Source organism: Chlorocebus sabaeus, chromosome 2 (genome assembly GCF_047675955.1).
Source record: "Chlorocebus sabaeus isolate Y175 chromosome 2, mChlSab1.0.hap1, whole genome shotgun sequence".
Classification (NCBI taxonomy): Eukaryota; Metazoa; Chordata; class Mammalia; order Primates; family Cercopithecidae; genus Chlorocebus; species Chlorocebus sabaeus.
The window spans coordinates 20425017-20439282 of record NC_132905.1 but is presented as its reverse complement, the minus strand read 5'-3'; the positions used below and the strand labels follow the sequence as shown (position 1 = coordinate 20439282).

The window sequence follows — 14266 nt, the reverse complement described above, 5'->3', positions numbered from 1 at the left end:
GTTAAGATTTCCTCCTAAAAAACTTTCAAAAGACTTAAGTCTTCTATCTGCTGTTTAAAAAAGTATATAATTTTTGACCAGTTAACATATTCACATATATTCCCATGTAAAAGATACTAAAGAGTCAATAGTAAAGAAAGGCTCTCTCTTCCCTGCTCCACATTCACCCCGTTGTCTTACCTGGAGGCAGCCAACATTAGTTTCTAGTGAAGAGGCAAGCAAATATTTCCATTAGGCAACAGGTTTAAAAAACATTTCAGGCTTTGTGGGCAGATCTCCATTCTAGAGTATCCTTAAAGAGAAATTTTATGCGAAAACAAGCACATACATATTCATGTCTTCTCCCACAACTCTCCCCAAATGGTGGCATACTGTATAGACTGTTCTGGACTTGTTTTTTCTTTTCTTTCTTTTTTCTTTTTTCTTTTTTTGAGATGAAGTCTCGCTCTGTCACCCAGGCTGGATTGCAATGGTGTGATCTCAGCTAACTGCAGCCTCCGTCTCCTGGGTCAAGCTATTCTCCTGCCTCAGCCTCCCGAGTAGCTGGGATTACAGTTCCCTGCCGCATGCCCGGCTAAGTTTTGTATTTTTAGGAGAAATGGGTTTTGCTGTATTGGTCAGGCTGGCCTCGAACTTCTCACCTCAGGTGATTCCCCCGCGTTCACCTCCCAAAGTGCTGGGATTACAGGCATGAGCCACTGGGCCCATCCTGGACTTGGTTTCTATCAGTTAAACTAGAGGTTGGCAAACCATGGCCCACCAGTCAAGTCCAGCCTGGCACCTGTGGCTGTAAGTCATTTTAATGGAACCTCTGTTCATTTGTTTACATGTTGTATGTGGCTGCTCTCATGTTGCAGTGTCAGGGCTGAGTAGTTGCAACACACACCGCATGGCTGGCAAAGGCTAAACTATTTACTATCTGGCCTTTTACAGAAAAAGTTTGCTGACCTCTGAGCTCAACAGTGTGTCCCAACCTTTCCATATCAACACAGAAAGGGCTTCCTCACTTTTTTTCAAGGCGTCTTACTATTTTATTATATGGCTGCAGTATAACTTATTTTTAATCAGGACCTTTTAATGGATATTTAGGTCACTTTTGACTTTTTGTTGTTGTTTAAGACAGGATCTCACTATGTTGCCCAGGCTGAACTCAAGCGATCCTCTCGCCTTAGCCCCCAGAGTAACAGGCTACAGCTGTGATTCAACACACCTGGCTCATTTCTGACTTTTTTTGCTGCTGCAATGAATAGACTGGTACTTAGCTCATTTCCACATGTGTGATCATATTTACAGAATCAAGCCTGGACGTGGAATGGCTCGATCAAAGGCTATGTGTATTGATAATATTTATGGCTATTGTGAAATAGCCCTCCGTGGAGGTTGTACCAACTGACGTTCTCACCAGTGTTACGAAAGTGCCCGTTTTGCCCTACCTTTGCCAGCAGAGTATTTTAAGCCTTTTGATAGTCACCAATCTGCCAGGTAAAAAAAGAGGTAGCCCAGGGTAGTTCTGCTTTGTATGCCTTTTATTCTGATGCATTGCATGTTCTTCCGTGCATTTACGAGACGTGTGCTCTTTCCTCAGCTGGCCATTTACTGTCCTGGTCTGAGGATCTTGTGGGGACTGATCTCTCTCGCTGACTCTTTTGTGTCATTTTCACAAACAAGCTTTTGGGGAACAAAAGTCTTAAGGACAAACATATGCTGGCAATTAGCGCCATCGACATTCCAGATATCAGGACTGGGAAGGCAGGGTGAGACCTGCTGGGGGTCATCGTTCTGCTCTGAACTGGGAAGACTAACTTTCAGAGGGTTCTCGGTGTCCTCTTCCTCCACAGAGCTCCTGTTGACACAAACAGCCTCATGTTCCTCCAGCTTTTTGATGGGGACCACGTGGCAGGCGTTGTATTTGCAGATGGCCATCTTTTTGGCTTTCTTGGGGTTCTTTCTCCTGCATGATGCCAGGTGATACTGGAATCTGCGGAGTGGGATTCGGTGGTGAGGATCGTAAGGGCAAATTTCAAAGGCTTCTGGCTCCATGAGAAATTCTTCTTGAAGCAGGGTATCTCACTGCTCAGAGTCTAACAGAAATGCTTTTTGTGGAGAAGCCCTTTGGAAAGAAGAATGGAGTTGTCCTCTGCCCGGTGTTGGCCCTTGGGATTCTGTAGGTGAAGGTCTTAACTTGTGGTCTCTGTTCTCTAGGACCATGAGTGGTGGATTAGTAGAGAGATGAGGAGCTGTCAAAAGCAGCTACACAGAGAACAGAGTTAGCAAATGGCACCTGAGAGAGATCTATACACAGCAGATGCAAGAGCTGAAAAACCACGGCTGCTTGACTCAGGGATACACTGTGATGTCAAGCCACAGTCACCTGTGGTCACAATGGGCAGCCTAAGTCATCAGGAAGAGGCTATTGTGCACTGCTTGGGAGGGGTGGATGGCTTTGGGGAATGCTGCCATCTGAAATTATTCATGGATATATGTTGTGACTTAAGTCTTTTAACTGTACATATTTGTTTTTGTTTGTTTGTTTTTTTGAAACAGAGTCTCACTCTGTTGCCAGACTGGAGTGCTGTGGTGCGATCTTGGCTCACTGCAACCTCGGCCTCTTGGTTCAAGCAATTCTCCTGCCTCAGCCTCCTGAGTAGCTGGGATTACAGGCGTGTACCACCACGCCTGGCTAATTTTTATATTTTTAGTAGAGACGGGGGTTTCACCATGTTGGCCAGGATGGTCTTGAACTCCTGACCTCATGATCCGCCCGCCTTAGCCCCCCAAAGTGCTGGGATTACATGCATGAGCCCCCGCACCCGGCCTCTCCTCTGTTTTTGGGACCCCAATGCTGGACCTACTCACTGCATATTTATAGCATCTGTCTCCTGTGTTTTTTTTCCTCTGTGTGCTATACTCTGGATAATTTCTTCTGTACTCTAGTTTACTATTTCTCTTTTCTGCAATGAGCTGGCTGTTACCGAATATGCCCATTGGTTGTGTTTTGTTGTCGTTGTTTCTTTTTGAGACAGGGTCTTACTTTGTCATCCAGGCTGGAGTGAGTGGCACAATCCCAACTCACTGCAGCCTCGACCTCCTGGGCTCAAGGGATCCTCCCACCTCAGCCTCCTGAGTAGCTGGGACTATAGGTGAGCACCACCACACCTGGCTAATTTTTTTTTTTTTTTTTTGTAGAGATGGGGTCCCACTGGTCTTTAATTTTCTTTTTCTCTCTCTCTTTTTTTTTTTTGAGACAGGGGCTCACTCCCATCACCCAGGCTGGAGTGCAGTGGCGTGACCACAACTCACTGCAGCCTTGACTTTCGGGGTGCAGGTGATCCTCACACCTCAGCCTCCCGAGTAGCTGGGAGTACAGGCACATGCCACCATGCCCAGCTAACTTTTTGTATTTTTAGTAGAGAAGGGATTTGACCACGTTACACACCTCAGCCTCCCGAGTAGCTGGGAGTACAGGCACATGCCACCATGCCCAGCTAACTTTTTGTATTTTTAGTAGAGAAGGGATTTGACCATGTTACCCAGGCTGGTCTTGAACTACGGGGCTCAAGCAATCTGCCCACCTCAGCATCCCAAAGTGTTGGGATTATAGGTGTGAGCCGCTGCACCTGGATTTCTCATTTTTATATTTTGCATTTCTAGATATTTTGGTTGTTTTTCCAAAGCTGCTACATTACTTTGTAGAGTGTCTTATTCCCTACAGGTGTTTTCAGCTCTGAGTTGTTTTAAAACCTGCGTCTGGTATCCCCGGTGTCTGAAGCCTGTATGGGTCTATTTTTGCAGATTGTCACCGATGTGTGCTGTTCCTTTGTGTACTGGTTATCTTTAACTGCTTGTGGTTTATTGTCCTTGAAAAACTATTTGTGAGGATTTTCCAAAGCCTAGGCTACATGTGCCTGACTGAGAGAGGCTTTGCCAGGCACCAGGAGACACCATGGTCAAGGACCTCCTCAATCCAAGTCATGGCCTCATTGTCTGAGCCGGGCTTCATGCACTCAGTATATATTGGTATAAGGGCTGGTTTTTGTTTTTTGTTGTTGCTGTTGTTGTTGTTTTTTGAGATGGAATTTCACACTTGTTGCCCGGGCTGGAGTGCAATGGCACGATCTCAGTTCACTGCAACCTCCGCCTCCTGGGTTCAAGCTATTCTCTTGCTTCAGCCTCCCAAGTAGCTGGGATTACAGGCGCCCGCTATCACACCTGGCTATTTTTTTGTATTTTTAGTAGAGACGGGGTTTCACCATGTTGGCCAAGCTGGTCTTGAACTCCTGACCTCAGGTGATCCACCCGCCTCGGCCTCCCAAAGTGCTGGGATGATAGGTGTGAGCCCCTGCGCTTGGCCAGGGCTGGTTTTTGGATATGATTCTCAGGGCTGTCTTTCTTTACCCTTCTGCTCTGCTGAGACCCACAGCAGCCTAGTCCCCTTGGGGGCGGGGGAAGGGTTTAAATCTATCCATATATCTCAGAAGGTGAAACCTTTTGGTGTTCCAGCTTAACATGGGAAACGTCTCCTATAAAACACCCCATCTTAGGTGGACCCTGCCGTTGTCCCTCTTGTCCCTTACAGAACTGGACCGAAGTCTGGATGGATGCAATTGACACATATTTCAGGGTGTAAGTGGTTTTGGTTCTCTGACATTCTGTTTACCTGTCTGGTGTTACATAGAATTTCTTCTAAAAATTGGCCTGGAGCTCCTTCCCACCCCTCACCCTGTTAAATTGTTTCTTAAGATCTGAGTAACAGTAGAGAAATACCATATTCCTGAATAAGAAGACTCAAAATCATACATTAATATTCTCTGTAAACTAAATTATATAAATTACATAGTCACCCTAAATTAATATATAAATATAATGCAATTCCAAATAATTTTTGTAGCTTTATTTTATGTGCTGATATCTGATAGAGCAAGTCTCTGCTTGTTATTAGTTTTTCCCCCAAAAGCCTTGACTATCTTCAAGGATTTGTTATTCTAGATCATGTGTCAACAAACTATGGGCCCATGGTCCAAATCCAGGTGACTCTCTGCTTTTGTAAATAAAGTTTTACTGAAGCACAGCCACAACCATTTGTTTATATATTGTCCATTGGCTGCTTTTGAGCTAGATTTGAGTAGTTGCAACAGAATCCGGGTGACCCAGAAACTTCAAATGTTTTTCTCTCTGGTCCATTATAGAAAAAGCTCACCCATCCTATTCTTGGTGGTGGTTAAGGAAGCCGACTGTATTCAAATCCTCCTCCTACCACTTACCAGCCATGTGACCTTGGGGAAGGTGTGTGTGTGTGTGTGGTTCCTGGTATTTACTAAGCTCTATTGATGGTGTCTTTTCAGGTAGGCTTTGTAGTTTTCTTTCTATTTTTTGCACATTAAAAAAAAATTAATCTGTGATGCTTTATGGTTTTTTTCTTTTTCTTCTTTTTTTGGTCATTGTAAATGACACTTTTTCCATCTCTCCACATCCTAGCTATGGTGTTCAGCCCTTTTTGAGGCTTGAAGTGATTGGCTTTGTCAACATTGTTACATAATTGCAACTGATCATACATGTGGGATATGTTGTTACTATCATATGGCATGCAGACAATTTAGCAACATGACACTGATGTCATAGTAAGACATTGTAATGGGAACCCACGTATAGACAAAAGATTAGACAAAGGATTCTAAAAAAGGCATCTTTCATAACTATGCCATTTATTCTGGGTGTGCCAGTCAGGATAGGCAAGGTTAGGCTGCAATAATGTACAGCACCAAAGCTTCAGTAGCTTAAAACAACGAAGATGTATGAGTCACTTTCATGTCTAAAGCAGGTTTCTGGGTTGGGGAGGGGTATTGGGGATCTGCTCCTTGTGGTCGATGGACCCAGGCTGATGGAGCTTCCATAGCAACACTTGCTTCCTTCTAGAAGAAGGAAGGGGATGTGGTGAGTCATGCGCAAGCTTCCACCAGGAAATGATAAACATAACTTCCGCTACTGTTTCATGGTTCAGAGTAAGTCCTAGGCCCCACCTAACTTCAAAGAGCAAGGAGGTATTTCCACATGCCCAGAAGGAGGAGAATAGGAACTCTGGGAAGTCCTGAGGGCTTCCTCAGTCTGCCCTTCTCGTCACCAGCATTCATTTCTTTTTCTCCACACACACAGAGCATACTCCCCGCCATGAGAGAAAACCCAAAGTCCTAGCTCAGAGTGGGGGATCAATGGCTTGCTCAGTGCTCACCGGGGGTTCTTGAGATCTTGAGATCCGGCTCTTACCCCAGACCAGTGGAATTCTAGTGCCTCAAACCAAGCTGGCTCCTATGAGGAATGTGAGGCCAAGAAGTTGTGTTCCCTGTACCCCAACCCAGTCACCCTAGGGATAGCTCCTGGTTTGCTCTGCTGAGTGTCCTTGGTAAACTGTACCTTCCATATCATGCATGTAACACAGTGCCCATTTTCTCCAAGCCCACAGCCCACTACTAAAGGAAATATGGTCGGGTGCATGGCTCACTCCTGTAATCCCAGCACTTTGGGAGGCTGAGGTGGGAGGATTGCTTGAGCCCAGGAGTTCGAGACCAGCCTGGGCAACATGGCAAAACCCCATCTCTACAAAAAATACAAAAATTAGGCTGCTGTGGTGGTGCATGCCTGTAGTTGCAGCTACTCAGGAGGATGAAGTGGGAGGATCGCTTCGGTCTGGGAAGTTGAGGCTGCAGTGAGCCTAAATTGTGTTACTGCACTCCAGCCTGGGCAGCAGAGTGAGACCCTGTCTCAAAAAATATATTAAAATTTTTTTTTTTTTTTTGAGACGGAGTCTCGCTCTGTCACCCAGGTTGGAGTGCCATGGTGCGATCTCCGCTCACTGCAAGCTCCGCCTCCTGGGTTCATGCCATTCTCCTGCCTCAGCCTCCTGAGGAGCTGAGACTACAGGCGCCCGCCACCACACCCAGCTAATTTTTTGTATTTTAGTAGAGACAGGGTTTCACCGCGTCAGCCAGTATGGTCTCCATCTTCTGACCTTGTGATCCGCCTGCCTCGGCCTCCCGAAATGCTGGGGTTACAGGCGTGAGCCACTGCACCCAGCTGAGGCGGCTGTTTTAAGCCACCCTGCTTGTGGCACTTTGTGCCGGCCTAAAATAATATTTTTTAAAAGGAACTATAGTGTTGTCCTTAATGGGAGTTAACAGGGAGTTCAGCATTTGCTCTTCCACACCCCCAAGACTGGTGCAGTGTCTGCCAATGATGCTGATAGCAATCTTGTTTTTTCTTTTTGGGATAGGGTCCCTCTCATCACCCAGGCTGGAGTGCAGTGGCAAGATTTGGGCCCACTCCAGCCTCAAACTCCTGGGCTCAAGTGATCCTCCCACCTCACCCCCCTAACTGCTGGGACTTACAGGTGCAAGCCATTACATTCGGCTGATTTTTTTATTTGTTGTAGAGATAGAGTCTGTGTTGCTCAGGCTAGTCTTGAACTCCTGTGCTCAAGTGATCCTCCCACTTTGGCCTCCCAAAGGTCTGGGAATTGCAGGCATGCGTCACCATGCCCAGCTGACAGTGACTTTTTAATCCCTAGTGCCATAGTCTTTTTCATGCTCCTGACCAGAGGCGGCCCAGCCTGGAGTCTTCAGGCTTCTGTAATTCTGGTTGTCTTTGATTGTGGTTTATTGTCCTTGAAAAATTATTTGTGAGGGTTTCCCAAAGCCTAGGCTACATGTGCCTGGCTGAGAGAGGCTTTGCAATTCTGCATATGGAGATCACAATGAAAGCACTGTATCCATCATTGAAATCCACATAATGAGTAAGGCATTGCTGTTGCAGGTTTCTTTGTGGCCAAGCACCTATTAGTGTGGCAGGCTGAGATTCAGTCCATTATGGAGAGAGGGAAGACTGGGGTTGTTTGTGCTGCTTTTTTTTTTTTTTTTTTTTTTTTTTTTGAGACAGAGTCTCACTCTGTTGCCCGGGCTGGAGTGCAGTGGTGCGATCTCGGCTTACTGCAACCTCTGCCTCCCGGGTTTGAGTGATTATCCTGTCTCAGCCTCTTGAGTAGCTGGGATTACAGGCGCCCGCCACTACGCCCAGCTAATTTTTTGTATTTTTAGTAGAGAGGGGTTTCATCATGTTGGCCAGGCTGGTTTCGAACTCCTGACCTCGTGATTTACCCGCCTTGGCCTCCCAAAGTGCTGGGATTACAGGTGTGAGCCACTGCGCCCAGCTGTTTGTGCCTCTAATGGACATCTTGAATGGTACTCAAGCCTGCAGCCTCCTCCTGCCACCTGCTCTGAGCCTGGGACCTGAGAGGTTGCTCACCATGGCAACCCAAAGAGGATATAGGGAGCTCTTTTCCTTTCACAAGCCTTAACCCTCAGTGTGACTGATTATGAAGATAGGGCCTTGAAGGATGCGATTAAGGTTAAATCTGTCCATGTGAAACTTTTCAACCCTGTCTGTGCGTGTGACCAGCACTGCAAGTAAGAAGGGACCTGCTTTCCTCTCACTCCCCGCTGATGCTGCTCTTCATCCTGAGAGATGCTGCCAACGGACGGTAACACAGGCGTGGAGAGGAGAAGGTCACAGAGCAGGCAGAAACAATGTTCTCTGAAAGTGAGAAATGGCATGTCCTGGTTGGCTGAGTCTGCAATTATCATTATGGGGTGGGATGTAGCCATCGGAGGATTAGTCATCATTAGTCATCAGGTGAGGAGAGAGTCTGATGCCATCAAGGCCAGCTTCTCTCCCAGTGTCGGCATGTCCCCCAGAGCATCCTTGGAGGATGGTACAGCGATGGGGAGCTCACTACCTCTCCAGACAGTTCAACTGTTAGATTGTACACTGAGCTGATTGCCTCCTCATACCCTGTAGCAGTTAGTGTCAACACTGTGCCCTCTGCCCCAGGCACCTCCTCCAGGTTAAATCTCCAGGTTAGATCCTAAGCTTGCTAACTCCAGCTGTGTGTATGTGGCATTAGCATGGGTGGCTGTTCCATTTCTGGCTCCTTGAGTCTCCCTGCCACGTCCAGGAGACAGGTGTGGACAGCATAGGTAGCCCCCGTGGGCTTTTGGACTCTGGCCCAGGGCTTCTCCACGCTGACCGCCTCTGTGGGCCGCCCCTTGCCCAAGATCTCCTCTGGTCTCAGCCGTCTGGGCACCTGCCAACTCCTTTGACTCAAGGACCTTATTTAGAAAACTCTCTTCATGGAGTGATAATGAGTGTACTCCATGTAGCATTTCTCAAACTATAATGTGGCCAGGAATCGCTTGGGTTCTGGTTAAAATGCCCGACTGGGTGAAGTTTGGTTGTCTGTGTCGGGTTCCATGTCACAGCTATGCTAGATTTGTAAACTGAATCAGAGCACATTCTCTTTTTGTTTTCTGGATGGTTTAAACAGCCTACAAACATTCTTTGAAAGTCTGAGAGAACTTGTCTATAAACTCTCTGACCCACAGCCTTTTGGGAAATAGTCGTCTGTCAGTTTTCAAGTTGGTTCCATGGTTTTTTACTTCTCTTGGCAATTCTCATTTTTCTATAAAAGTATGTTGTTATGGATTGAATTGCATCCCTCTCAAATTCGTATGTTGAAGCCTGTGACCTCCAAATATCTGAGACAGGTCTCAGTCGATTTAGAAAGTTTATTTTGCCAAAATTAAGGATGCGCCCATGACACAGCCTCAGGAGGTCGTGACAACATGGGCCCAAGGTGGTCGGGGCACAGTTTGGTTTTATACATTTTAGGGAGACATGAGACATCAATCAATATACGTAAGATGAACATTAATTCCGTCCGGAAAGGCGGGACAACAACAAAAGTGGGGAGGAGCTTCCAGGTCGTAGGCAGATAAAAGACAAACAGTTGCATTCTTCTACGTTTCCGATTAGTCTTTCCAAAGGAAGCAATCAGATAGCATTATCTCAGTGAGCAGAGGGAAGATGGAATAGAATGGGAGGCAGATTTGCCCTGACCAGTCCCCAGCTTGACTTTTCCCTTTAGCTTAATGATTTTGGGGTCCCAAGATTTATTTTTCCTTTCACAAGCCTTAACCTTCAATGTGACTGATTTTGGAGATAGGGCCTTGAAGGATGCAGTTAAGGTTAAATGAGGTCATAAGGATGAGGCCCTGATCTGACAGGACTGGTGTCCCTAGGAGAAGAGGAGGAGGCACTGGAGCTCTCTCTACTCCTGCACAGAGGAAAGGCCAGTTGTGCACAGAGCAAAAAAGGCTGACATCAGCAAGTCAAGAAAGCAAGGCCTTACCTTTCCCTGCTGGCATCTTGATCTTGGACTTGCAGCTTCCAGAACTGTGAGAAAGAAATTTCTGTTGTTTAAGCCACCCAGTCTGTAGTATTTCCGTAGGGCAGCCCGAGCTGAGGAAGACACTTGTGTTCTCCACTGAACTCTCCCAGCTGACTAGTACACTGCACGCATTTAATACTTTTCTAATCTGAAACCTCTCCTCTGTGTCTTTGATTACATTTCCTTGACTTCTCTAATGTGTTTTTGCCTCTCTTGCTCACTTGCTTCCTGCCCCCTTCCCCTGCCACCCCCCAACTCACCCTTTTTTTTTTTTTTTTTTTTGAGACAGAGTCTCGCTCTGTCACCCAGGCTGGAGTGCAGTGGGGCGATCTCAGCTCACTGCAACCTCCACCTCCCGGATTCAAGCAATTCTCCTGCCTCAGCCTCCCAAGTAGCTGGGATTACAGGTGCCTGCCACCATACCCGGCTGATTTTTGTATTTTTAGTAGAGAGAGGGTTTCGTCATGTTGGCCAGGCTGGTTTCAAAGTCCTGACCTCAGGTGATCCACCTGCCTCGGCCTCCCAAAGTGCTGGGATTACAGGCGTGAGCCACGTGCCCGGCTGTGTGCCCCATCCCTTTATTGGGCTTCCACAAGGCTGGGTATCCCACATCTGTTTACAAGAAACCGAGTCTTAGATTTATCAGTTCTATGGATTTTTATGTTTTCTATTTCATTAGTTTTTATCTTTACTTCTGCTTCTCTCCCTGGGTTTATCGTGTTGCTTATTTTCTGGCTCCTTAAGTTGGATGCTTCATTTGCCTTCAGTCTTCCTTGTTGAATAAGAGAAACATTTGGAGCTATGGGGAGTACTTCGGTTTCATTCCCTAAGTATTGCTACATGGTGTTCCAATTGTTATTACGTTCTGAATGGCCCATAACTGCAGTTTTGTTCCTCTCTTTGATCCAAGTTATTTAGGCATAAATTTTCAACTGATTTCATTTTTTTTGTTGTTGTTGTCTATCCTTTTGTTTTTAATTTCTGTTTTTATTGCACAGTGGCTAGATAATGTGGCCTGAGAAAATGATGATTTGTTAGTGCCTATGAGGTGTTCTTGGTGGCCTAAAATGTCATCAGTTTTGGCGGGGCACGGTGGCTCAAGCCTGTAATCCCAGCACTTTGGGAGGCCGAGGCGGGTGGATCACGAGGTCAGGAGATCGAGACCCTCCTGGCTAACAAGGTGAAACCCCGTCTCTACTAAAAATACAAAAAATTAGCCGGGTGTGGTGGAGGGCGCCTGTAGGCCCAGCTACCCGGGAGGCTGAGGCCGGAGAATGGCATGAACCCGGGAGGCGGAGCTTGCAGTGAGCTGAGATTGTGCCACTGCACTCCAGCCTGGGGGAAAGAGCCAGACTCCATAACAACAACAACAAAGTGTCATCAGTTTTGGTCATTTCCTTACAGATGTTTGAATTAAATTGTCTTTCCTGTTTATACCTATTTATTAAATGAAGCTTGTTTTTCCAAGCTGGCCTTGCATGGAATGCGAGTCCTACAAGTTGCTCTGGGGATTGTCACACCGTACGTTCTCCTGGGGAATCTCAGTGGACATTAGCACAGATCCAAAAGGCCTCAGGAAAAGCCAACCATGAACCTTTGCTTCACTCAGTGTCTCCCAGGTGCAGCCTTTTCTCCTTAGCGCCTGTCGCCACCTCTAGCTAGTTTCCTGTGGAACATAGTTGAGAAAACTGTGTTTTAGGGTTTTCTCCTATTTCTTGGGAAGCAACTATTTGTTAAGGGTCATCAGTACTCATTCCTCAGGCATAACCTCACTCTGTCTCACCAAGGCCGGTGTGCAGTGGTGCAATCTTGGCTCACTGCAGCTTTACCTCCTGGGTTCAAGTGATTCTCCTACCTCAGCCTCCTGAGTAACTGGGTTTACAGGCACCCGCCACCATGCCTAGCTCATTTTTGTATTTTTAGTAGAGACGGGGTTTCACCATGTTGGCCAGGCTGGTCTCAAACTCCTGACCTCAGGTGATCCACCTACCTTGGCCTCCCAAAGTGCTGGGATTACAGGCGTGAGCCACTGTGCCTGGCCAACCTCTTCCTTTTTTTTTTTTTTTTTTTGAGACAGAGTCTTGCCCTGTCACCTAGGCTGGAGTGCAATGGCTCGATCTCAGCTCACTGCAACCTTCGCCTCCTGGGTTCAAGTGATTCGCCCGCCTCAGCCTCCCGAGTAGCTGGGATTACAGGCGCACACCACCATGTCCAGCTAATTTTTTTGTATTTTTAGTAGAGACGGGGTTTTACCATGTTGGCCAGGCTGGTCTCGAACTCCGGACGTCAGGTGATCCAACCCCCTTGGCCTCCCAAAGTGTTGGGATTACAGGTGTGAGCCACTGCGCCCAGCCTTTTTTGTATTTTCTGAAGTTTTAATGGGCATATTTTTCTGTAACAAGAAAAATCAAGCAAAAATTATGTTTAGAAAAACATGGAAACTAGTAAAGACTTTCAAAGGTCAAAGTGTGAAAAATCCCCCACGTGATTCAGCTGTCTACTTCGGTGGGCATCTGAGGCCTTTAGGGGAAACTATGGGAAGTGATACAAAACACACAACTCAGAACTACCCCACCCAAGGGGTCGGGGAGCTGGGGCATTTACGCCCCAACCCTCAAGAGAGTCGTTTGTTAAAAGCTATTTCTGGGGTTGTGAGATAGGAGGTGAGACTTGACTCCAGACGTGGGGCTCAAACACTGGACTAGATTGAGGACTAGCTAAAACAGGGCTGGGGTGAAAGCAGCTTTCAATCTGTCACAGCCACCAGTGTGTTAAGTCAGTTTACTGTTGCCATGGCAACACCCAGGGTTACCACCCCTTTTCAAGGCAATGACCACAAAGTTACCACCCTTTCCCTAGAAATTTATGCATCAACTGCCCTTTAATCTGCATGCAATTAAAAGTATGTGTAGACCGGGCGCGGTGGCTCAAGCCTGTAATCCCAGCACTTTGGGAGAGGCCGAGACGGGTGGATCACGAGGTCAGGAGATCGAGACCATCCTGGCTAACGCAGTGAAACCCCGTCTCTACTAAAAAAATACAAAAAAACTAGCCAGGCGAGGTGGCAGGCGCCTGTAGTCCCAGCTACTCTGGAGGCTGAGGCAGGAGAATGGCGTGAACCCGGGAGGCGGAGCTTGCAGTGAGCTGAGATCTGGCCACTGCACTCCAGCCTGGGCGACAGAGCGAGACTCCGTCTCAAAAAAAAAAAAAAAAAAGTATGTGTAAATATGATTGCAAAAGTGCCCTAAGCAACTACTCTCTGCCTACGGGTAGCCCTACTGTGCAGGAACAGTCACAGAACTATAACACCGTCTCTTCAATAAAGCTGTTTTCTTTTTTTTTTTTTTTTTTTTTTGAGACGGAGTCTCGCTCTGTCACCCAGGCTGGAGTGCAGTGGCCGGATCTCAGCTCACTGCAAGCTCTGCCTCCCGGGTTTACGCCATTCTCCTGCCTCAGCCTCCCGAGTAGCTGGGACTACAGGCGCCCGCCACCTCGCCCGGCTAGATTTTTTGTATTTTTTAGTAGAGATGGAGTTTCACTGGGTTAGCCAGGATGGTCTCGATCTCCTGACCTCGTGATCCGCCCGTCTCGGCCTCCCAAAGTGCTGGGATTACAGGCTTGAGCCACCGCACCCGGCCAAAGCTGTTTTCTTTTACCTCTGACTTACCCTTGAATTCTTTCCTGGGCAAAGCCAAGAACCTTTGTGGACTGAGCTCCACTTTGGGGCTTGCCTGCCCTGCATCATAAGGTCTTTGGCAGTTCCAACCTGCCAGGCATGGGCAATTCTGGGAGCAACAGCCTCGTTTCTAGTTGCAGAGGCTGGAAGTGGAAGCTGGCCAGAGCACACTGAAAAGTCACAGGGATACAGGTGGGGTGCAGGCTACTTGTGCCATGAGTCCCTCTAACTTCAGAGATTCATTTCTTCTTACTTGGTGACTTACGGGGTAGTCAGTCCCACAGATGCTTAAACAGCCAGCATTTAAAAAATCATTG

The 14266-nt window shown here is 47.1% G+C and overlaps 1 protein-coding gene across 1 annotated transcript; it reads right to left on the bottom strand.

Annotated features, from left to right (window-relative positions):
* Positions 1-1317: 1317 nt before the first annotated feature.
* GTSF1L (gametocyte specific factor 1 like) lies at positions 1318-2358 on the bottom strand. Its single transcript, XM_037982757.2, has 2 exons — positions 1762-2358; positions 1318-1686 (listed from the first exon to the last, which is right to left on the bottom strand). The coding sequence occupies exons 1-2, from the start codon at positions 2038-2040 to the stop codon at positions 1594-1596; spliced, it is 372 nt and encodes a 123-aa protein (XP_037838685.1). The 5' UTR covers positions 2041-2358; the 3' UTR covers positions 1318-1593.
* Between the last annotated feature and the right edge of the window lie 11908 nt (positions 2359-14266).

Excerpts from the sequence above, each read along its gene's own strand:
- GTSF1L (XM_037982757.2), bottom strand. The coding sequence starts at position 2,040 with ATGGAGCCAGAAGCCTTTGAAATTTGCCCTTACGATCCTCACCACCGA. Across the intron at positions 1,687-1,761 it reads AGAACGATGACCCCCAGCAG|ACTTTTGTTCCCCAAAAGCT; the intron begins GTCTCACCCTGC and ends TTTGTCCTTAAG.